Source organism: Paroedura picta, chromosome 1 (assembly GCF_049243985.1).
Source record: "Paroedura picta isolate Pp20150507F chromosome 1, Ppicta_v3.0, whole genome shotgun sequence".
Taxonomy (NCBI): domain Eukaryota; kingdom Metazoa; phylum Chordata; class Lepidosauria; order Squamata; family Gekkonidae; genus Paroedura; species Paroedura picta.
This window is the reverse complement of record NC_135369.1, coordinates 200,711,229-200,735,217: the sequence shown is the minus strand read 5'-3', so window position 1 is coordinate 200,735,217 and position 23,989 is coordinate 200,711,229. Positions and strand designations below refer to the sequence as shown.

At 45.6% G+C, this 23,989-nt stretch overlaps 1 protein-coding gene across 2 annotated transcripts in view; it reads left to right on the top strand.

Annotated features, from left to right (window-relative positions):
- Positions 1-23,989, top strand: part of KIF16B (kinesin family member 16B) — a 185,175-nt gene that overhangs the window by 57,512 nt on the left and 103,674 nt on the right. For both annotated transcript variants that reach the window (XM_077316503.1, XM_077316492.1), the window contains exons 13-15: positions 11,010-11,129; positions 11,828-11,879; positions 13,970-14,107. In XM_077316503.1, the coding sequence (XP_077172618.1) occupies positions 11,010-11,129; positions 11,828-11,879; positions 13,970-14,107 (310 nt within the window). The remainder of the gene's footprint in view (positions 1-11,009; positions 11,130-11,827; positions 11,880-13,969; positions 14,108-23,989) is intronic.

Below are 23,989 nucleotides of genomic sequence, written 5' to 3'. Positions count from 1 at the left end.
TTTACAACAATACAAAACCTTTAATGGCATTCACGATATAAAGCAATATACAAATCGGTTCTGTAATACAAGTCTAAAAAACTGTGAGGAAAGTTACAACAGGCAAGGGAGCAGCAAATACAAAAAGATGAGGCCAATGACGTGTTTTTTATTTAAGGACCAACTTCAACTTATTAAGGAATCTCTTGATAGAGTATAAGGTCATGCTCACAATAGCTAAACTTACCTTGTGGCGCTTCAGACCCTTGAAAAATCTGTAAGGCGAAACGCGTCGGGACTTGTGTGAAATATAATAAGAATAAAAGAATTACTGAAGAGAGAAGACTCTATATAAGTCCAATTCGGATATTTTATTGCCGTATTGGTTTCCCAGCACGTCTATATTTTGTTTCTTCACTGGGACCCACCCCTCCCAGTTCATTTTTTTTTTTTGCTTACAAAGGAGGAGGCAGAGGCGTCAGATGCGCCAGTGTGCCAGTCTCACTCTACTGGCTGTGCTTTGGATCTAGCCCATAGACCAGGGGTAGTCAAACTGCGGCCCTCCAGATGTCCGTGGACTACAATTCCCAGGAGCCCCTGCCAGCATTCGCTGGCAGGGGCTCCTGGGAAATGTAGTCCACGGACATCTGGAGGGCCGCAGTTTGACTACCCCTGCCATAGACTAAAACTGCACAGAGGTTGCCAAGCAGGTTGTTAACTGAGCGGCCCGTGTAAAATAACTATGTATTTCAGACGCTCCATCCCTTGTTGTGGCAAGGCCTCCTATTTAGTTTATCTCTAATTAATGAGTATCTTGTCACTTCCTTGAAAATATCAAGCATGTCAAAATAATTTTTTCACAACAGACTTTGGCAGTAATCGTCCTGTCAATCAAAAGGTTCTGGGATTTTTTTCTCTTTTTTCTGATTTTTTAAATTATTATTTTGTTCAAAGGTGCCTGACTTAAGACTTTGCGCATGAGGGGCAATTAGCGTGTGGAATTCACTGCTGCAAGAGGTGTTAGCAGCTACAAACATGGGCAGCTTCAAGAGGGGACTGGAGCAGAGATCCCTGCCACAAAGTTTAGATGTCTGGAGCAGTGCTGTTCTGCATTTTTGGCACTTGGGGGACCACAGTGGGGGGGCGTCTACCATGAAAACACTAGAGGGTGTCACCTCAAGGATCAGACATGACTCGGTGCTTGCACAGGGGATACCTTTACCTTTACCTTTAGGGTTTAGGCCAGAATTTTTTTTCAGGAGAAAGTGCTGTAAGCTGCTCTGGATCCCCAATGGGGAACAAACAGGATATATCATTTATTGAAAATATTTATTACCATCTTTTTTCCTTACAGAGTTCAAGGCTGCTTACGTACAATATAGTAGATAAAACATATGAAAAAAGGAACTAGTTATATCACTACATTTCCAACATGTATCGATATATTCTTTTGCAATTTTTCTAATAACATTATGAGTAATATACCAATGATAAAACATTTTATACCAGTTCTCTCTTAATGGGTGACATTTTATAAGTTTTGGTAACTTGAACCATAATCTTTCCCATTCTTCCATTGAAATATTAAGTTGTAAATTTTGCATCCATTTAATCATACATTGTTTAATCTGCTCAGTTTCTGTATCATATTTCAACAAAAGCTTGTATAATTGACCTTGCAGGTATGGTTTGTTTTGAAATACAATATTTTCAAATTCTGGTAGTGCTGCCGAAGGGTCCAGGTGTGTTGGGAATTCTGAGTTGAGCCTTGATACTAATTGATTATATTCTAAACATTGTATATTGATTCCTTCTTTATTAAGAATGAATATACTTTTGAGCAACCTGGAGCAAGTTAAAAGGTCCTTGTACTTTAAACAACCTAATCTTTTCTGACGTAGTTTAGAAAAATATACCTCAATTGGAGATTTCAGCAGTGATAATTTACCTGAGAGCCTTACTTTATATTTGTTCCATATATAAACCATAGTTCATGTTCACCTTTCTCTTCCATCCAGGCAGTGGCCTAAGAATACTGTGAAACTTTCTTGCCAGCCTGCTTTTTCCAGTATTAGCTCTCTTGCTGAGGGATCTAGGATCAATTCTGATAACACCATCAATACAGCAGCATGTAGATAGAGTTTTAAGTTTGGTATTCCTTGCCCTCCTCTTTTCACCTTGTAAAATTTTGAAGGTAATCCTTGGTCTCTTTACTTCACTTTGCCCTTTTTGTATAACAGAGTCTTTGATTTGTAAAAGTAAAACTTGAAACATATTCCTTTTTTCAACAGCCATACATGCAAACCAGGATAGTTTCAACAGATCATCTTGAGATTTCCTGTTGAATTCCTTTCCGTAATTTGGAATCGTTATTACCTCCAGATCAGGTTCCCCTCTCCCCTTAGGGTCTGGCTCAGTATTAGATTGGCCTGATTCAACAGGTCCCCAGTGACAATATCCCAATTTCCATCGCCCATCTTTGGTCCACCCCCTGGGTTTGTTTGGGATATAAATTAAATTGTATTTCCCCTTAGTTTGGGTTGAGTCTTAGAATGTTTTTAACGGGTTTAATGGGGGTTTTATTCTTATTGTATGGATTGTATACCAAAATTGTAAACTGCCACGAGCCAGCTCTGGGAGCGGCGTTCATACAAATCCAATAATAAATAAATTATCAAAAAAAATTTTTTTTTAAATATCATTGTCTATTACCACACCAAGATATTTTACCCTGGGTGGATTGAGTTCACATCCAGAGTTAGTTTGAATGTCTTTTATAATCTGTTCAGAGAGCCCTAGAACAAAGATTTTTGTTTTACTTTTATTGATTTTACTAGCTTCAAAGCCCGTTCCTAAGAACGGGCCCTGAAAGGGTCCCCCTCCCCTGGCTCCTGGCCAGGCAGCTTAAGGTGGCTTTGGGCCGCAGCTCGAAGCCAAATGTAGTGGGGCGGGTGGGGGCTGGGCAGCTCGTTAGCAGGCCCAAAACAGAGCTCCTTTGCAGACAGTCAGCAGGCCCAGCCTAGCAGGCCAGGAGGCCCTCGTTAGCAAGGCCTCCACTATGACCCTTTGCCCAGGGCCTCTCCCCTTAGCTGCTGCTGGCTCCAGGCACTGAGGCGTCTGAGATCAAAGAGGCTAGAGTCCAGGAACGGAAGGCGGGAGCTGCAGGGGCAGGGCCAATCAGGGCAAACTGGCTGCACTCTGATTGGCCCTATTCTAACTTGGACAGCCGGACACGTCCCACCCCCTAGGCTGTTTCAGAAATATATAGAGGAGCAACAATGGATAAGGATACCCAGAATATACACTGAACTCTTTCAGGACGTCAAATAGCAAATAAATAGAAGTTTCGGGGTTAGTCATTACAGAAACAACATCATCAACATAGCTTTTTAACTTACAATCTCCATCAACCTTAAGACCTGTGAACTTTACAGTTGATCTAATCTTAGTTGCCAAAGCGGGGAGAGTTATAGAATAGAATGCCATCTTTTTATTGTAATAATGGGTATTTATGGGGTTTTATATGTGATTTTACTGTGATTTCATATTTTATTGTGAACCGCTGTGAGACCTTTTGGCAAACAGCGGTATATAAATCCAATTATAAATAAATAAATAATATTGGGGTTAGTGACATAGACAACAGCCCCTCTCTTCTTGACCGCTGCCAGTGCTGCAAACTTGCTTCCCAGTTTCTTTGCTACTAGTCTGTGTTGGTGCTTTTGTTTGATATGAGTTTCTTGTAAACAAATAATATCCACTTGAGACTTGTGTGGTTTGATTGAAAAAATTAGATCTTTTAGAACAGGGCTAGTCAAACTGCGGCCCTCCAGATGTCCATGAACTACAATCCCCATGAGCCCCTGCCAGCAAATGCTGGCAGGGGCTCATGGGAATTGTAGTCCATGGACATCTGAAGGGCCGCAGTTTGACTACCCCTGCTTTAGAAGAAGCATTCAGTCCATTAATGTTTATGGAGAGTATCTTGAATCTCTCCATCTTGAGCTGTGGAACCAGAGGCCCCTTGCAGAGCAGATGGTGCTTTGGCACCTTGTGATGCAAATGATGTCGGAGACTGAAGTGATTGTCGAGGGTCTGAGGCAGAGTCCCCTAACAATTCCGGTTGAGGGGCAACTAACGGTCTGCTTGCGAGGTCTCCCCCGAGCCTCGTGTCAGTCGATCAGCCAAGTCTTGAGCTTGTTTGTTGTACTGTCTTAATAATCTTCCTCCCAGAAGGCAGGATGACTTCCAGAGCAAAAGTAATCTTCCAAAGTTATCTGATACCTTTACGAAGCAAAATCTGACATAGAAAATGGAATTGTGCCCTCTTTTGTAAGGTGTCAGTGGGTAAATCATTAAAAAAATTTTACCTCTTGTTCAACAAGTTTAAGTGGGGTGGTATGGTTCTTTTGAAGTATTTTGTCTCTCACCAAGTTACTGTCAGTTTTTTTTCTTAATGTCGGACTGGCTAGGAACTTATTTGCTGCTTCCATAGTTGTTCCCATGATGACATAGGTGTTTACTCTCTAAATTTGCATCCATTTAAATCGTACATTTTTCACTTGTTCTTCCATTTCGTATTTAGGAAGAAACATTGTCCAAAATGATCTTTTTGCGTTGGAATCATCTCAAACTCTGTCTTTTCTCTTTACCACCCATATTTATTGCTTTCTTTCTTCTTGAAGGTGATTGATATTGACCATCAAATATTAAACCATCTTTAAGATCTTTCAATGCAAGAGAGATGGTTTTCCATTGCCTACTTTCATGTAGTAACTCTGGACTTCCTTAGTAGTCTCCCATCAAAATATTAATGAGGATCAATCCTACTTAGCTTCTGAGGTCTGATGAGATTAAGCTAGCCTTGGCCATCCAGGTCAGGACAGAGGTGGGTTGCCAGTGCTTGCCCCTGGACAGTGACCTTAGAGTTCTTTCGTGGTCTCTCTTCCAAGTACTAACCATGGGCGACCCTGCTTAGACTTCCAAGATCTAATGAGATCAGGCTCGTCTGGGACATGCAGTGAGGGCCCAGACCTTTACATTTCTAAACATAATAGTATGTGTGAGCAAACAGCATTAAACTAAACTAATTTATTTTTATTACGCACCCCTTAGTTCTTCAAATTCTTTCCTTCCCAATACGTATGGAACTACCACCATTTTAGGTCAATAAAAAGTGATAGGGATATGCACAGTAGTAAGATTTTCAAAATAAAAGAGTATTTTCAACTAACTTAATACATTTTACATGAGATCAGAACTTGCAGCACATTTTCTGGTAGCTGATGAATCCATTAGCACTGAATGATTTCTTTTAGAAATAAATTTGCTCATTTTCACAGCACCATATTTCAGTGACATTAGATTTAAGTTATGGGTTATTGGAGACTTAATACAAAAAATTAGGATGACCGTCCAAAGGTCAAATGCAGCAAAAAAAAAAATTGAACTCAATGTTGGTCTCTAAGTACAAAATCAAACATTTTTACAAAGACGGGCTAAAATGGCCTTTCAAAATCTATCTGTTTGAGTCTGTGTACCCATTCTATAAATAATTGGTTGTCTTGCTAGCTCAAATGTCATACGTAATTGGCTGCAGTCAGTGGCTATGGATTCTGCCCAGATCTTTTTTTTGCTCATATTCAAGTATGCAAATTCAACGTTGCATTTCAGATGTTTTATTAGGACAATTAGATTCTCAAAACTTTTAAACTGACGTAATAGAAATAAACGACAAGGTAACCTTGACATAGCATAGCAAGAAAGTGACCCCAGATGCCTGACATTTGCGTCTACTCCCGCACATTAGAAAAATGTGGACGTAAAAGTTTAAATTTGCTAAATGGTCACTGTTGTATTATCAGTGCTCTTGTGCTCCTCGGAAAGACCAAATGAGTGTACAGAGCACAATTGCAGAAACAACTCAAGAGGAGCACCCAAGCACCATTCAAGGGCTTTCCTGTTACTGGGTTCCCACATGGCAGGAACTGTTCATGCGCTTGTGCACTTGCACATAGGAAGTAGCATTTTGAGAGTTTAGATAATGCCTTGGAGCTGGCAGGAAATAAAAGTGTGCAAAAGGCAGTTAAAGTGGAGAGAATGACAACGGTTGAAGACTGCTTCTGGTGCTGGGGAGAATTGCAGTTCCCCATATGGTTTAAATGAGCCTCTTGTGGCGCAGAGTGGTAAGGCAGCCGTCTGAAAGCTTTGCCCATGAGGCTGGGAGTTCAATCCCAGCAGCCGGCTCAAGGTTGACTCAGCCTTCCATCCTTCCGAGGTCGGTAAAATGAGTACCCAGCTTGCTGGGGGGTAAACGGTAATGACTGGGGAAGGCACTGGCAAACCACCCCGTATTGAGTCTGCCATGAAAACGCTGGAGGGCGTCACCCCAAGGGTCAGACATGACTCGGTGCTTGCACAGGGGATACCTTTACCTTATATGGTTTAAACTTGTTTCTGAATTTGGGACTTTGGCAGAGGGAGTATTGGGATTGCGTGGCTGCCTCACCCCTCTCTTTCCCCCAATGCCTGTTGGTCCCAGCAGTTCCCCTATGACAGGGCTTGTTGTGTTCCCTGGTTGATGCATTTTACGATTGCATGCCCTTTGTTCTTTATACAAAGCAACCAGAGTTGTTCATCGTTAAACTGGCCTAACGGATGAAATTGCATTCTGACGGGTCAGCAGTATTGGATTCTGAAAAGCTAACGTGTTTCAGAGCCAACCCAATAAACATTCTTTGCTATTGATCTTTGAATAAAAGCCTTTCTGAACAGCATGGATACTTCTACAGAGAGCAGATCCACCATCCTGGGCCATTAGTTCAAGGCTGTTCACACCTTGAGCCCATTGAGTATCTGAAGAAAGGGGCCTGAGCTCTCAAAGCTCAATACCTCCAAATCTTGATCCCTGAGGTGCCATTGGGTGTGAATCTAGCTGTTCTACTGCACACTGGCATAGCTATCCTCTGGAACTATTGCACAAAGAAGCACGCTTATCACGCTTAGGGCTGATCCTGTGTAGAGCAGGGGGTTTGACTAGATGGCCTGTATGGCCCCTTCCAACTATGATTCTAGGATTCTATGATCATATTGAAGCAAGCTCAATATAAGCGTGATAAGAGGAATGGGAAGGCGACTGTAAGCCGCTTTGAGCCTCCTTTGGGTGGGGAAAAGCGGCGTATAAGAACCAACTCTTCTTCTTCTTCATCATAGACCCAACATCCAATGTGACTCCCTGTCCAGAATACCCAGAATTGTTCAGTTTTGGGCACCTCAGTTGAAGAGAGATGTAGACAAACTGGAGCTTGTCCAGAGGAGGGCAACAAAGATGGTGAAGGGTTTAGACACCAAGACATATGAAGAAAGGCTGGAGGAGCTTGGTCTGTTTAGCCTAGAGAGGAGATGACTGAGAGGGGATCTGATTACCATCTTCAAGTATTTGAAAGGCTGCCATATAGAGGATGGAACAGAGCTGTTCTCTCTTGCCCTGGAGGGACAGACCAGAACCAATGGGATGAAAGTAATGCAAATTTTGTCTAAACAGCTGAAAGAATGACCCCCAGGGTCATTCTGGTGGCTGTTATTCCTTCCCTCTGGATGGGTCAAGTTGTATGTTGCCACCCCCACTTGGACTGGTTGGGTTGATTGGGTTTGTTAGTTTTTTATGAGGATATTACTGTATTAGGGGTTTTATCTGATTTTACTGTATGTGACCTGCCGTGAGCCTTGCGGGAGTGGCGGACTATAAGTCTAATTAATAATAATAAGAAGTTCCTGACAAAGCGGTTTCTCAGTGGAACAGACTTCCTCGGGAGGTGGAAATGTTTAAACAGAGGCTGGATGGCCATCTGACAGAGAGGCTGATTATGTGAAAGTTCAAGAGGGTGGCAGGTTACACTAGATGAGCAATAGGGTTGTGAGTATCCTGCATAGTGCATGGGGTTAGACTAGATGACCCTGATGGTTCCTTCAAACACTATTATTCAATGAACCTAAGTCAAAGTCAAATAAAGAGTACTGTATGGCATACCAAAATGTGGGAGCGGGGCATTTTGCATAATATTGTCTACCTTTGTTAAGGGCATTCACCTCCCTTGATGATAAATATGAAAATGTTCACCTTTTTGTAAAGTGGTTGTTGTTATTGTTGTTGTTGTTGCTGGGTGCGAAGTCTTGTCTGACCCATCGCAACCCCATGGACAATGATCCTCCAGGCCTTCCTGCCTTCTACCATTCCCCGGAGTCCATTTAAGTTTGCACCTACTGCTTCAGCGACTCCATCCAGCCACCTCATTCTCTGTCGTCCCCTTCTTCTTTTGCCCTCAATCGCTCCCAGCATTAGGCTCTTCTCCAGGGACTCCAGAGCTCTGGCTTTTGCTGGTGAGGGCCCAATCGGAAGGTACTTTGTGCCTTCCCATTGGGCCCTCGCCCGACAAGCCAGAACTGTTCTCCGTCCGGGTGAGGGGCCAAAGCGCCTTCCGATTGGCCCCTCACCTGGACCGGCCCCGCCCACTCTCCACCCACTCACCCCTTAGCCAAATAAGACAGCGAAGCTGTGTAAAGATATGCACGCTCTGAAGCTGAGCAGGCAAGTTATGATTTTGACTTCAATCAACATCATGTAACTTTACATTTAATAGTTGATTTCCTGATTTTATCCCCAAATATGGCCAGTGTCCTCAGGAGGCAGCGGCACATGAAGCAGCACATCTAATGGTTGATTTTCTTACTTGCTCAGATTTTTATATGCCTTGGATATCACTGTCCTTGTATTTCATTTTAATTTTTTATTTCATAGAATCACAGAATCATAGAGTTGGAAGGGGCCACACAGGCCATCTAGTCCAACCCCCTGCTCAACGCAGGATCAGCCCTAAGCATCCTAAAGCATCCAAGAAAAGTGTGTATCCAGCCTTTGCTTGAAGACTTCCAGTGAGGGGGAGCTCACCACCTCCTTAGGCAGCCTATTCCACTGCTGAACTACTCTGACTGTGAAAATTGTTTTCCTGATATCTAGCCTATATCGTTGTACTGTAATTCCTGTAATTTTCCACTCGTGTTTTAAAAGTATCATCATAGCAAATAACCTGTTAAACATTTAAAAGAGATTATAACAAATTATCCCTTTTAAACAATCCAAAACGGCAATATATATGTACACTGGTAAGATATATTGGTCAAATCCTTTTTAAAACGGTAGCTATTTATGGTATTCACCTGATAATATATAGTATTTCAGTTTTCTTCAGAGAAAATGAGTCTAAGTGTATTTTTATGGGGGATAATAAATTTAAAGTGTGGATGGGATAAACTGTAATGTACAGCCATTTCCCACCATGTACTTTTTAGGGCTTATGTTCCTGGAATGCCTTTCCACATTGTAATGTACATGGGAAAGCATTTGGGCAGGTTCATTTGATTTTTGTTGTGTGCTAGCTTTCTTCAGTTCTTATTACTTTGGCATTTCTCCCAAGATAGCTGCCTCATTGGCTATTGCTATGGTATGAAGGGTATCACATCCATGGGGAGGGCAGTGGCCCAGTGGTAAAGCATCTGCCTGGCATAGAGAAGATCCCAGGTTCAGTCCCTGGCATGGCATCTCCAATTAAAAGGATCAGGTACTAGGTGATGTGAAAGACTCAGCCTAACAAACTGGGGAACCACTGCCAGTCTGAGTATTAACATCATTGGACCAGTATTAGACAGATTCATGTGGACAAAGTCGCATACCTACTTCTGTGTGTCTGTAAGAGTAGTTTCTCCTCCACAATGGGGACTTGGTCAGGGGAGGGAAGGCAGCATGGTATAGCCTGATCTGTTCAGATGTCAGAAGCTAAGTAGGGTCCGTGCTTGGAAGGGAGACCACCAAGGAAGACTCTGCAGAGGGAGGCAACAGCAAACCACCTCTGCTTTTCACTCACCTTGGAAGACCCTTGCCAGGGGTCTCCATAAGTCAGCTGGGACTTGACGGCATTTAACGTGGGGGTTGTCAATCCCCAGTCCGCAGACCAGTACCAGGCCGCAAAGGCCTCAGTAGCAGGCCGCCGGCGGCCACGTCTGCCTCTCCCCCCCCCCTACAATGAGAAGCTCACCAGGCTGTGAGAGAAGTGGCCGCCAAAGCTTCGCTCGTGGTCCGGCTAGCTTCTTGCTGCTAGAGGGGGGGAAGAGGCAGGCGTGACCGCCGTCATGTTGGCAGACATAAACGCGCATGCGCGGAGCAGGTGAAAGCGCGCATGCGTGGCAGCTCCGCGCATGCTCATTTTCACCACCAGGGGACGCTAACGCGCATGCGTGGCGCCTGGGCCACCGGCTCTTCCTCACCCCCGGAGGCGGTCCTCAACCTTCAAAAGGGTGGGGACCACTGGTTTAACGCATACATCATGATCATACCTGACCTCCCCTTTCTGTGAATGCCACCTTAGTCTTTCGTCAATCACAGGAAGTCATTTTTGCTTCCAAATTTAGAACTTTCTCCAAAATTGTGTTGGCCTACGCTTATGGCAAAGTTCTATCTGGATAGAGAATAGTAGCTATTAGAAATTTTAAGGTTTCTTTGTCTTCCTTGCGGGAAAATAAAGATAAAGAAAAGAAAGACAAGGTGTATTCCTGAATTTTTAAAGTAAAGATAATTATTTGGCTTTCAGAATAAGACACTGCTGCACCAGTTAAGAGTATTTCTGGAAAAAGTTCCATTTTCTCTAGAGTTTCAACATATGTATACCTGTGCAAATGTGATGTATTTGCTGATGTTGTGAATGTTAGATGGGTTCTGTAGGAGTTTTTGTCCATTAATAATTCCCAATCCACCTGAGAGGCTATTTAGTCTGTGTTTCTGTGCTGTACCCCAGGGGTAGTCAACCTGTGGTCCTCCAGATGTCCATGGACTACAATTCCCATGAGAACTCATGGACATCTGGAGGACCACAGGTTGACTGCCCCTGCTGTGCCCCAAATGATAAGCAAGGCCCGGCTAACTCCAAGAAAGTAAAGGAGCCCTGCCAATGACCTTTGGGCGGCTTTTGTTTCTGCAGGAACAGACGTTGGCTCTGAGGAAAGAAGGCATCGGTGTCGTGTTAGATTCTGAGCTCCCTCATCTAATCGGCATTGATGACGATCTTCTGAGCACGGGCATCATCTTGTATCACTTGAAGGTAATTCAGTATTTATCTGCAGTCCTGTTCCTAAATGGACAGCTTTAATTGTAGTGTTAATTTTGCTGTCCAAATCAAGCTTAAGCATCCATTACGTCTTGGTGATAATTTGACAGCAGCTGTTAGATGCTCTAATTTGTTTCGTATTAAAGTGTCAGCTACTCCCTAGATCGGTCCTGATGGCCAATGTTAGATGAATGACATTCCTGCTGAGTGTATTGGGTTTTCATTCATTTTGTTACAGCCGTGATTTGATGTTAGCTGAACACTAGCAAATCAATTGTGACCTGCAGAGAACATATATGCAGGGTATAGGCCTCAGGCACCCAAGGCACCCCACATCCTCAGACTGCATTATTGGAGCATAGGGGGCAAGAATAGGAGGACTACAGGAGTTCTGCTCCCACTGGTGGAACTCCTGAGGTCCCCTGAGTGTTGAACCGGAAGGTCCATTGGCCTGATCCAGCATGGCTTCTCTTATGTTCTTATAGATGGAACACTTTGTCTGATGCCCTGATGCTCTGTATTCTTGGTGTCTGTTGACCTGGAAGGTCCATTGTCCTGATCCAACATAGCTTCTTTTATGTTCTTATTTCTGAATAGACTCAAAACAAAGCTGTTTTGTGGCCACAAATTATATCTGTGAGGTGTAGATTGTACTAGAATCAATAACTCTTATCATTTTTTTCCCACCATAGGAGGGGCGAACACATGTTGGGAGAGAAGATGCTGTGGCCGAACAAGATATCGGTAAATGAATGGCAGCTCTCTTCCGTCCTTTAAAAATCAGCTAGTTCTGCTGCTTTAATCCATAATCCACAAGATGAATAACAAGTCGTGGTTTGTCATAATGAGGACAAGCCTCAGAAAGTTTAGAGCAGGGGTAGTCAACCTGTGGTCCTCCAGATGTGCATGGACTACAATTCCCATGAGCCACTGCCAACATTCACTGGCAGGGGCTCATGGGCATTGTAGTCCATAAATATCTGGAGGACCACAGGTTGACTACTCCTGCTCTAGAGGCTGCATATTCCTTCTCTTCTTGCCTTGTTCATGGCTTTGATATTGAGGGCTTCCTAATCCTAATTCTTCATAAATTGGAGACCCTTACGGCCTACAGATGTGACAGATTGTGATTTGCTTTAAGGACATCAGAGAAGCCATGTTCGATCAGGCCAGGGGTCCATCCAGTCCAACACTCGGTGTCACACAGTAGCCAAAACCCAGGAGCCTAAATACCAGGAGTTCAAATCATGGTTTCAGCACTGGATGGTGCTTAGATTGAGTCAAACGCTTGGCCCATTCAGGTCAGTGTTCTCTGCAGCAGCTCTCCAGGGTCTCAGGCAGAAGTCCTTCACATCACTGAACAGCTTGATCCTTTTAACTGGAGGCAGTTGGGATGGAATCTGGGACCTTGTGCATGCAAAGTTGATGCTCTGCCCCTGGGTTACAGCCCTCCCCTTCTTGTTAAAGGCCTAAAACCCAACTAGCTTGTCTCTATATCCAATTATGATATCATAACCAGTATGGTTTGTTGGTAACTTGGAAGCCTCTTATAGCCACAGCTCACTTGAGGGGACAGAAAGAGGAAGGGAAGGAAGGAAGGAAGGAAGGAAGGAAGGAAGGAAGGAAGGAAGGAAGGAAGGAAGGAAGGAAGGAAGGAAGGAAGGAAGGAAAGGGGGTAATTAGGGAGGGAGGGAGGGAGGGAGGGAGGGAGGGAGGGAGGGAGGGAGGGAGGGAGGGAGGAAGGAAGGAAGGAAGGAAGGAAGGAAGGAAGGAAAGGGGGTAATTAGGGAGGGAGAAGGAAGGAAGGAAGGAAGGAAGGAAGGAAGGAAGGAAAGGGGGTAATTAGGGAGGGAGAAGGAAGGAAGGAAGGAAGGAGGCAGGCAGGCAGGCAGGCAGGCAATCCCTGGCCCTATAGACATCTGCCTGGTCCTTTTGGCCCAGGCCCCAGCCTGGTGGAATGAGTTGCCAGTTGAAAACAAAGCCGTGCAGGAGCTGTCAGAGTTCCGAAGGGCCTGCAAGATGCCACTCCTCTGCCTGGCTTGGGGCTGAGACCAGAACCAAATTTAAATTATACCCCCCCCCCCAATTTTATATTCTGTATCTCACCCTTAATTAGGAGACCAGGCGGCGTGTGTTTAGGCAGGTGTGGGGGGAGGGGTTTAAGTTTTAACAGTTTTATGGTTGTTTTGTTATTATTGTCTTTTATTGAGGCCATGCATACCTCTAGTAGTAACTCTTCAGCATTCCAGAATGCCTTTTGACATTCTTGCGCCTGCACACAGTTTACCCTCCTTGTGCTGTGGTGGCAACTCCATCCAGAGCAACATTTAGGGGAAAAAAACAACAACTGCTCAGCCAGTCAGCTCCTGGGGCCTGTCAGAAATCATCAAGGGCAAGAATGCCGCCTGGCCCCACCCATTTGTTAAAAACACCCGGTGGGCATCAGGGAAGGTGTCATTGGCTGCCATGGCAACTGCAGGCACCATGTTGGGGACCCCTGCTCCAACTCTTAACCCACACTTTTAATTGGCTGTGTGTGTGTGTGAATGGATTGTTATCAGAGAAAAATGTGCACTTCTTATATTCCTCTTGTTTTAAACAACTCCATATAGGTGGCCTAGTGATACCATTTGCTACCCTAGCCACTGCTAGCGGTATTTATTACACAAGCATTCTTTTTGTGAGTAATATATTTGCATAGAGACAGTGTGAGGGGAGGGGGAAATCTTGGAGCCCTTTTCCCAGCAGATTGGAAATTGCAGGCTAAGGACCATAAGTGCCAGTTACGTTGGCTACTAAAAAAAAAGTAAGGGTCTGTTTTCTTTGTTTGGCAGTCCTTCACGGCCTTGACTTGGAAAGTGAGCACTGCATCTTTGAACACTTCGAGGGAACGGTTCATTTGATCCCACTTAGAGGAGCGCAGTGTTCTGTCAACGGGGTTCTGATAACAGAGGCCACACAGCTCAACCAAGGTACTGCTTATTTACTCCTCTTTTGCAATGAGAACAAGACACATTTAAAGAGCTACAAGGGGATACCCCTTTTTGTCCTCCTATGCAAAAGATACTCATTGTCTGAGAAGCCATATGTGGCTGTTGACATATCACCTGTGGCTCTTCTGAGCTCCATTCCTCCATGTCTCCAAAAATCCCTGGTGGGGATTAGGAATGCCAGCTTCCAGGTGGAACTTGGGAATCCCCTAGAATTACAGTTTATCTCCATACTACAGAGCATAGTTCCCCTGGAGAAAATTGGTGCTTTGAAGGGTGACCTGTATGCCATTGTACCCCACTGAGATCCCTGTCTTCCCCAGGCTCCATTCCCCAATCTCCAGGGGGTTCCAACCGGAATCTGGCAACCCCACCTCCCCATCCCCCACTGGTCATTGGAAGTTGGTTCTCACCTTCAAACAAGAGTAATAAGAAAGTTGTGAGCATTCCAGAGGTTCCAGGAATGGAAGCAACCTGGCTCTTTTGATTGATGGTAATTGCAGATGTTGCTGTCCATGAGCCCTGGAGCAAACACCACTGTTCTATATCTAAGCATCGCCAGGCTTCTGTGTTTTGTACTTATTTTGGGGTTGCCCATCGCACGAAACAAACGGGAAGAACTCATTGCACTTCGCGTTTCTGTGTTTAAATTTACACTAAGTACTTTTATGTAAGAAAGAGAGTTGTGCTAGAATAAGGGCTGGTTGCCCAACTGGCTTGTGAGGTCCATGCAGTTCTAGTGTGGCCACCTGAGTCCGGTTCAGTGGACTGAGCTTCTGTTCAAAGTTCTTCCCAAGCTGTTATTTGGACCAAAACAAACTTAGGAGGAATACAACGAACTCCCAGCAGTACCATCTGCTTGGCTGACATTAAAAAAGGAGCCTGGGTTTGGTAAAGAAGCAGTGTCTTCCGGCCTGGATTGTGAGGTCGGGAGATTTTTGGCTGAGAGTTGGAATGAAAGATGTCTCTGTGATGATGCCAGCTGCTCAGTTTCCTGCCCGGTGTCACAGTCGGCGCCTTCTGCCATCGTACTTCTGGCCAAAGGGCTCCTTGCCACACCTGAGATGTGAAAAGGGCCAAGGTTGACAACACCCTACGACCTCCTCCTTCCATCCTGGTCTCTGCCCTGGCTTGGAAGAGACACTGGCTGCATCCTCCCTGGCTTGGCTTGCAGAGCCTCCTGGGTAGTCCTGTCCATCTTCTCCCCTGTATATGAGCCTATTTAGCCTCCCAGCTAGCCCTCCTTCCCCGGAAGTGTCCCTGGTCTGACTGTGCGGTGCGATCGGCGGCATGTGGCTCTTCAGGGATGCCTGCTCACATTGCCTCTCTGGCTGTGGTCTGGGCAGTGCTCTTCAGGGCCTGCTCTCCACCCCCAAATGAGTCCCCCCCTCCCCAGTTTCTCACCTCCTTGTTGTTCTGCTGGCACTTCCCTCATCCTGAGGGGCTCTGAGGCTGCAGGAGGGCCAGTGCAATGGCTGCTCCACTGCTCGATTGGGGCACAGTCTGTGGCACAGGGCTGCCTTGTCCAGACCGTTTCATTTTTATTGCTCTTCCAGTTTGTCAGAAGGAAGGGTATTACACTTCAGTGATGCTTCTTGAGTCTGTTTCTTATTTTATTTCGTTATTCAATTTATGTCCCACCCTTCACTTGCATCTTGGGGCAGCTGACAACATTGCTAAAATTGCAATAAATGGAGCCTCTAGAAACAACAAGACAATTGCAGTTGCTTCCCTTAGTTCTCTCGCAGAGTGGTGCTTGCTGTGATGCTCTGTAGGGAGCTCCGATTAGAAGTACGTTCTGTTGCCTCCCTCTCCATCTTCTGTAGAGTGGGTCAAAGGGTTTTAGATAGAAGACTCTCCCAGTACGCCATGTCAGCTTTGAAAAGGGCAGTCATTCTCAACCAGGGTTACTAGTCACCCCAGGGTTACTCCAAATCCCCAGAAGGGTTACCCCAATGTGTGTGTGTGTGTGTGGGGGGGGGTGGAATTTGATATGCAGATGATACCATCTAATGGCAGAAAGTGAAGAGGAACTAAAGAGCCTCTTGATGTGGGTGAAGGAGGAGAGTGCAAAAGTTGGCTTGCAACAGCATCAAGAAAACAAAGATCATGACATCCGGCCCTCTCAATTCCTGGCAAATAGATGGGGAAGAAATGGAGGTAGTGACAGATTTTATTTTCCTGGGCTCCAAGATAACTGCAGATGGGGACTGCAGCAAAGAAATTAAAAGACGCTTGCTCCTGGGGAGGAAAGCTATGGCAAATCTAGACAGCATCCTAAAAAGCAACTAACAACAACAAATTTATATTTATTTATCATATGCCAAAGTTACGTGCAGGAAGCATGTAACCAAGTTGATACAACAGGTATTCGGACTGGCTGGGCAATCCACCTGAATACTGATACCTGCATTTTCACTCCACTCCTCAGCTGGGGAGAGTGCATAGTGATGCTTTCCATCACACCTCCCTGGAAAGCATGACACTCACATTCCTGTGACAGACAAAAAATAGTTTGGTGGGATGCAACTTAATTGCTTTAGGGTTTGGGTATTTTGCCTCATTTCAACAGCAGGGCTACAGAACTGGCAAAGTCTGTTCGTATTCTATTATCTTTATGTGGCAAGTCAAATCTGGCAGGGCTCTTGTTGGTACTTATCAGTTTATGAACCATTCATTCCCTAAATTGACTTTTTGTGCATGCAGAATTTGTGTGGATCTTATTGCTGGGTATCTGGATAGATCCCTGTCAGTCGGGTCTTTGTTTTCAGTGGTCTTTCTGTATGAATGAAGAAGAGCAAATCTTTCTTGTCTTTGGAGGTATGGGTGGCCAATAAGTTGCCAACGTGGGTAGCCAATAAGTTGGAATGGGTGAGGGGTGCAATTCTAGCTTACCTCCTCATGGGGCACCCTCGTGGTAGACCACTAAAGTGCTGTAAATTTGAGTCTCAAAGCAGCTTCCAATCGCCTTCCCTGCCTCTCCCCACAACAGACACCCAGTGATGTAGTTGAGTCTGAGGGAGTTCTTGACAGAACTACTCTGTTGTGAGAACAGCTCTAACAGGAGTGTGACTAGCATAAGGTCACCCCACTGGCTCCATGTGAAGAAGGAGTGGGGAATCAAACCCGGTTCTCCAGATTAGAGGTGGCCACTCCTAACCACGACAGCAAATGTGTATGTGTATGGGAGTGATCCATGAGACCCTCTTTAACACTGTGGAAGCTTAAAACTTGGGACCTTATGTTTGTGGAGAAGATCTCTTTAGTGAGTAACCCTACAGATTCACATTTGATGTTATTTCACTTTTTGGACAGGTGGATTACTCTTCTTTCTTGTTTGGAGGGAATGGAATGTCATAAAGGTGGGGAAATTCTCTCCAAACAGACGTTCCTTTTTCATGACTCATCTGTGTATTTTATTTGCTTGTTTTAATGCGCATAGGACAGAACATCATGTCTCTAGGTTTCACTCCATTATATTTGTTGTGTTCTAGTTGATGTTCTCTTGCTGTTTGAAATAAAAATTCTAAAAAAAATAGATGGTGAGTTGGGTGGAAAGGCAGCACACAGGCATTTTAAAGTTTAAATACTTAATGATAAGTAAATGCATGCATGTTGATTGTTTACCTGGATTTTGTAGTAGATTCTAAACTACTTGGTTTGGAAAAAAGGCCTGGGTTTCCAGGCTATCTTCTTGCCACAGGTGCCCTTTCCTTGCAAAACCCTTAATACCGTTTTGTCTTTACATTGACACAGGAAGTCTGGGGCATGCTATCCCTGGAAAGGGATGAATGATCATTTATCGTTTCCTTCCTTCAAGATAGATTCAAGTGGGCCGTCATATTGGTCTGAAGCAGCAGAACAAAATTCAGATCCAGCGGCCCCTTTTAGGCACTTGAAGCTTAAATGGGTCAGAAAAGCTGCTGTGGAATTGTGTCGTGTTTCTGATATATTCATATGTGTGTGGAGGAATGAGCAGGACTCTCTTCACACATCATTAGGAGCTTCGCAAAAGTTACTTGTTCTGTTCTCAGTGAGGCTGTTGCTTGTGGAAAAGGAACAGTTGATGTTAGCTATTGATTATGCAAAAGGGGTACAAATGTACACCAGAAGACTCAGGAGGCAGTGTACGTGTTTGCAGCACGTGTGGCAGGATGTTGTAGTCAACAAGAATAACACTGTCTTGTATTGTTAAATAGAGTCCATCATCCAAAACAGCCACTTCTCTAAGGCCGTGGTTCCCAATGGGGGTCTGCGGTCTCTCAGGGGTCCACGGGGATGTTAGAAGGGGTCCGTGACATTTCCCTTGCTGCCTTAGCTAGGCTTGGGGACTGGCCATTTCCCTTGTTCCCCCTTCCCCTCAAGAATGATTGGTTCAGTCCAGGGGTAGTCAACCTGTGGTCCTCCAGATGTCCATGGACTACAATTCCCATGAGCCCCTGCCAGCAAATGCTGGCAGGGGCTCCTGGGAATTGTAGTCCATGGACATCTGGAGGACCACAGGTTGACTACCCCTGGTTTAGTCCACTGATGGCTTTCCCAACTGGGCGGAGGTGGAGCCTGCATACTTATTCCCAGATTAAACTGCCTACTGCCTCTCCCCTGCCCACAGTCCTCATCAAGTCCGCTTGTTAGTATTTATGCTCCTTGGAGAATGTTCCTTTCCTGCATTGCTATTGGGAGGTTCTGTTTTTCTGCCTAAAACAGTGAGCTTTAGGAAGGAATGGGAGCCAAGGTTTGTGTGGAGAAGGTGGCGGGGGGGGGGGGGGGAGAGGGAGGGAGGGAGGAGACTGGCTCTTAAATGCACGTAGCTTGTCCCCCTGCTTCCTCTCCTACTGCAGGCCCCGACAGCAAGGAAGAAGGCAGAGAGCGTTTTTTTCTGTATAAAATTGGTGAGCTCTATGAAGGAAAGAGGGCCAGGGCTTGTGTGGGGATGACGGCCGGGAGGGGAGGACAGACAGACATGAGGCTTGCTCTTAAATGCGCATAGTCTGTCCCCCTGCTTCCTCTCCTGCTGTATGCCCCATAGCAAGGAAAAAAGCAGAGAGCCAGTTGGAGGGGGGATTCTGCCTAAAACTGGTGAGCTTGCCAAGAAAAGGGAGCCAGGGCTTGTGTGGGGAGGGTGGCTGGGTGGGGGGGGGGTGGTGAGACGAGGCTGGCTCTTAATAGCCCCTAGCCTGTCCCCCTGCACTCTCTCTTGTTGCATGCCCCAATAGCAAGGAAGAAGTTAGGGAGTCCCAGCTGGAGGCTCCTATCCCTGACTCTGTGTGGGACACAATGCTATATTCACCCTCCAATGCAGCCGTTTTCTCCAGGGAGACTGATCTCTGTCGTCTGGAGATGAGCAGTAATTCCAGGGCATCCCTAGCTGAGAGCTACTTCCCCTGGATCCAGTGCAAGGACTGTGCACAGCCTGCACAAGGATTCCTTTCTTCCCAGGTTTCCCTTAGACCTGGCAGACATTTCTGACCCTGAGAAAATGTATTCTCCGGTCCTAGGATTGCCAGCCTCCTGGTGTTGCCTGGGGATCTCCCCAGAACTTGTCCGAATCATATAGATCATTTTCCGTCCAGAGAATTGCTGCTTTGCGTGGTTGGCTTTATGACAGCTGAGATGAATACTTCCTTGTTCTGCTCAGGAAAGGTTTGCTATTTAGCTGGCGCTTTCCCATCACAGGAGTTGGGGTTCCCAGGCCTCTTCCTGTGTCACCAGAATTGATATATCTATTAAACGCTCCCCACTCTTGCCTACATTTGACTTTGACACATTGTAAGAGATGCCAACGTCTATGGGGTGCCTAGCAATCTCAAATAAGCACAAACCCATTTCCTGTGCATCATGAACAAAACAGTACCTGCACTCTGGGCTGGCTGTTTGCTCTTCTTCAGGGAAAAGGTGATTGAGGTGGCCGAGAGGCTGTGGCCGAAGCCTGAGCAAGGGGGCTGGAAATCTCTGGGCAGGATAAGGTGTCCTTCCTCCGCCAGAAGCCTAGAGCCCGGCCACAGCTTCTTCCTCCTCACCTTCCTGCAGCGTAATCTTGCAGAAGCCAGCCCCACTCCTGAGATGGAATAGTCACCAGATGTGCTGCTGGCTGACCATAAGAACATGAGAGAGGCCATGATGGATCAGTCCAGCCCTTCATTTCACACAGTCACCAAACCCCAGGGATCATCAAGAGGTCCACCAGCAGGGCCAGAACTCCAGAATCCCTCCCACTGTTGCCCCCCAAGCACCAAGAATAAGACCATCACTGCCTTAGTCATAGGAACAAAAAAGGCCAATGGTCCATCCAGTCTACCAATCTGTGTCACACAGTAGTCAAATCTCAAAGGCCATCAAGAGCCCTTGTTCCGCACAGGGAAAGTCGCTTGAATTATATGTTCCCAGAGTCCCTGTGCCAGAAACCAACCAATAGGAAAGTGCTTCTGGAGTTCTGGCCCTGCTGGTGGGCCTCCTGATGCCCCCTGGGTTTTAGCCAGCCCTCACCCCCCCAAGCTGACATCTCTAGCAATGTGTGAAAGTCAAATGTAAGTAGGGGTGGGGTGGGTTTAATAGGTATGTCAATTCTGGTGATACAGGAAGAGGCCTGGTAACACCACTTACTGCAATGCGGGAGTTGTCTGTTGACCTCACATCCAATGGAAGCGTCTGGGAGATGTCACTTCCAGTGATACATGATTTCTGGGGGTGTGGCCAGCTGACATCACTTCCGGGGGTCCTCAAAGCCTGAAGAATACTTCAGAGGGTCCTTCATGGTCAAAAGGTTGAAAAACACTGCTCTAAGGGAACTGATCTTTGGCACATGGAGCTGAACAATAAAACTGGGAATCCCCAGGCCCCACCTTGGGGACTGGCATCCTGAGTTCACCAGTGTTCTGCGATTGAGAAGAAGACCTAACCATCCCTCATAGAATAGAGGATGTCACCCTCCAGGTGGAACCTGGGGATCTCCTGGAAGCTTATCCCTGGGCTATAGAGGTCAGTTCCCCTGGAGGAAAAGGCTGCTTTGAAGTAGAGGTGTCAAAACTTATTGGCTATGACTGCCAGGTTAGGACCTGAATGTCATTTTTCAGGCCAGGCCGTGTGTGCCACCAAACGTAATGCCAGGTGCCAGGGAGATAAACTCATCTGGTCAAATCTGAAGGGCATTTGTCCTTCCTTCTAATAGGTCGTTTGAATTTACCAAAATAAATCGCCCAGTTTTTGGTTGTAGATGAAACCACCTGAAAAGTTTCTAAATATTTAGCTGCTGTGCTGGGATTGCCTCCGTAGGACCTTTTCTTGACCTTTTCGAGTAGGGTTGGGCGCTTTGGCGTCTGAAGCGCCCCTTTGCACCCGAAGCAGCCAGCACCGTGGTGTGGGGGGAGAGGGGAGGCACGGGCGCCTCCCCTCCCCTCCCCCCCCCAGCACAGCTCTTGCTGCTTCGGGCGCAAACAGCCAGTTTAGACACCAAAGCGCCCAAACCTATTTTTAAGCCTTTTGAGCCAGAAGAACAGTAAGATAAGAAGGAAATTTCTCTATGAGACACTGTGATTGAGAAGAAACGGTTTGTGTGATGGGCAAAGCAAACCCATGGCATCTAATTTAGGCAAGATGGCTCCTTTCTGTACACAAAAAGATCCCTGCACACAAGCTGAGAAGTTTGATTGCGATTCTCTAATACAGGGGTAGTCAAACTGCGGCCCTCCAGATGTCCGTGGACTACAATTCCCAGGAGCCCCTGCCAGCGAATGCTGGCAGGGGCTCCTGGGAATTGTAGTCCACGGACATCTGGAGGGCCGCAGTTTGACTACCCCTGCTCTAATATGCATATTTTATCACTGATTATATTATTAATCTTGCAGCCTGGGATAATAGCCCCTTGAAATGTCCGCTTCAGGTATTTAAGTTGCGTGTGAATGTATCTTTTTATTTTGGATTACCGTTCATTTGAAATGTAGTGATAGTTTTAAGACTCTTCAAGGAAAGTTATATGCAGCACACAGCGTAATTACCGCTTCTTTGTCCAAATTAACCGCACAGGCTACCATTAATGGGCCTTTTGATTCTGCACAAGTGTATGAAAGATTTTCATCTGAATATTTTTTGGCTTTGCCTCATCCAAATGCAGGTCGTAATTCTTTTTATTCCGTAAAATAGAGCTAAAGTCATGTGAGATCAGGTTGTAGCCCCAGTGTGATTGTTCAAAAAGTAAACTACTTTCCTGAAGTTGAATATAATTATAATAATTGCCTTGTTTTCCATCTCAGAAGCAAATATCTTTACGGGGATGTTGCATGTCCAGTCAGTGAGGGTTTGTTTTCCTTTCACTAATGAAACCTCCGAATTCCAAATTACCCAGGAAGAGTGCTTGCTCTTGAAAGCTCACGCCTTCAATAAATCTTTGTTGATCTTAAAGGTGCCACTGGACTCTCATTTTATTGTCCAAATTACCCAGTGCTTCATTATTTTTGTAAATACATATAAATGCATATGGCAATTCCTGCAGTTTTCCTTGGGCATAGTTGGATACAGAGACATGGCTGATAGATAATAATGATAATAATTTGTATAGCCTGCCCTTCCTGATTGGCTCAGGGCAGGTAACACCCAGGCAAAACATACAAAAATAATGTATATAGTTCTAACAATTAATATATAAATTTAAATTATAGTATTAAATGCAACCCCTTAAAAGCCGTACCTAAGGGGGCTGATTGATACTGTGTGGATCCGTGTTTTGTGGGTGGGGTTCTTCGGGAGGGATGCCAGCATTTCCTTATGTTAATTCCCTGTCCTCAGCCTGGAAGAACTACAGGGGGTCCTAGAGGGTCCTGATCTCACCAGGGAGAGCGTTCCACCAGGCCGGGGCCAGGACCTAAAATGATAGTAGAAAAGCCGTGGAAATTCTCACATCCTCCTTCTCTGTCCATATGCCACTTTTCTTCAAAAACACGGAAGATAACAGCACCTTATGAGAAGGTTGCCCCTTGGCAAGACCAAAGCAGGAAAGAAGATGATAGATTAGATGCCCAGTGACCATTTGAAAAGGGATGGTTCTACATTTCTTTTCAAAATCAGACTGTGTAGGGATCTTTTGTACTTCCAAAAAGCAGCTTGGTATCGTGGCTAAGGGCGGTGAACTCTAGACTGCAGCCTTGTGGGGGACTTTGTCCAGTCACAGTTCTCTCAGGGCTCTCTCAGCTCCATTTATCTCACCAGGTGCTTCTTATGGGGGTAGCCAGTGTGCTATAGTGGTTAAGAGAGGTGGACTGAAGAACTGAGTTTGATTTCCCACTCTGCCACCTGAAGCCTGCTGGGGGACCAGTCACAGAACTGCCTCTGCCCCACCTACCTCACAAGGTTGTTGCTGTGGGGAAGGGGAAGGAAGGTGATTGTAAGCCACTTTAGGACTCCTTAGGGTAGAGAAAGGTGGGTTATAAAAACCTACTCTTTTTCCTCAGGATGGGCATTCCTTAGCATCCATCCCCCCCCCCCCCCACTTTGAGCACTCATGTGCTGTGGGTAATCAGGGTGGGTTCTGCACTTGAGCATAACAGAGATGACAATGCGGCTCATAATAGGAGAGATGGTCCTTCAAATAAGGTGGCCTCAGGTGATGTAAGATGTCAGAGGTCAAAAACAGCTCCATGAATCAGAGCCATAAGCATATTGGTGGCCAATATAACTGTACTGGCTTGGATTTCATGGCTGGTCCCATCAGATTTCGGAAGCTAAGTAGGGTTGGTCTTGGTTACTATTCAGGTGGGAGACCACCAAGGAAGTCCAGGGTCATTATGCACAACAAGCTCTGCCCAGACCTGCATGGTCCAGGATGGCCCAATTTTATCACATCTCTGGAGCTAAGCAGGGTAAGCCCTGGTT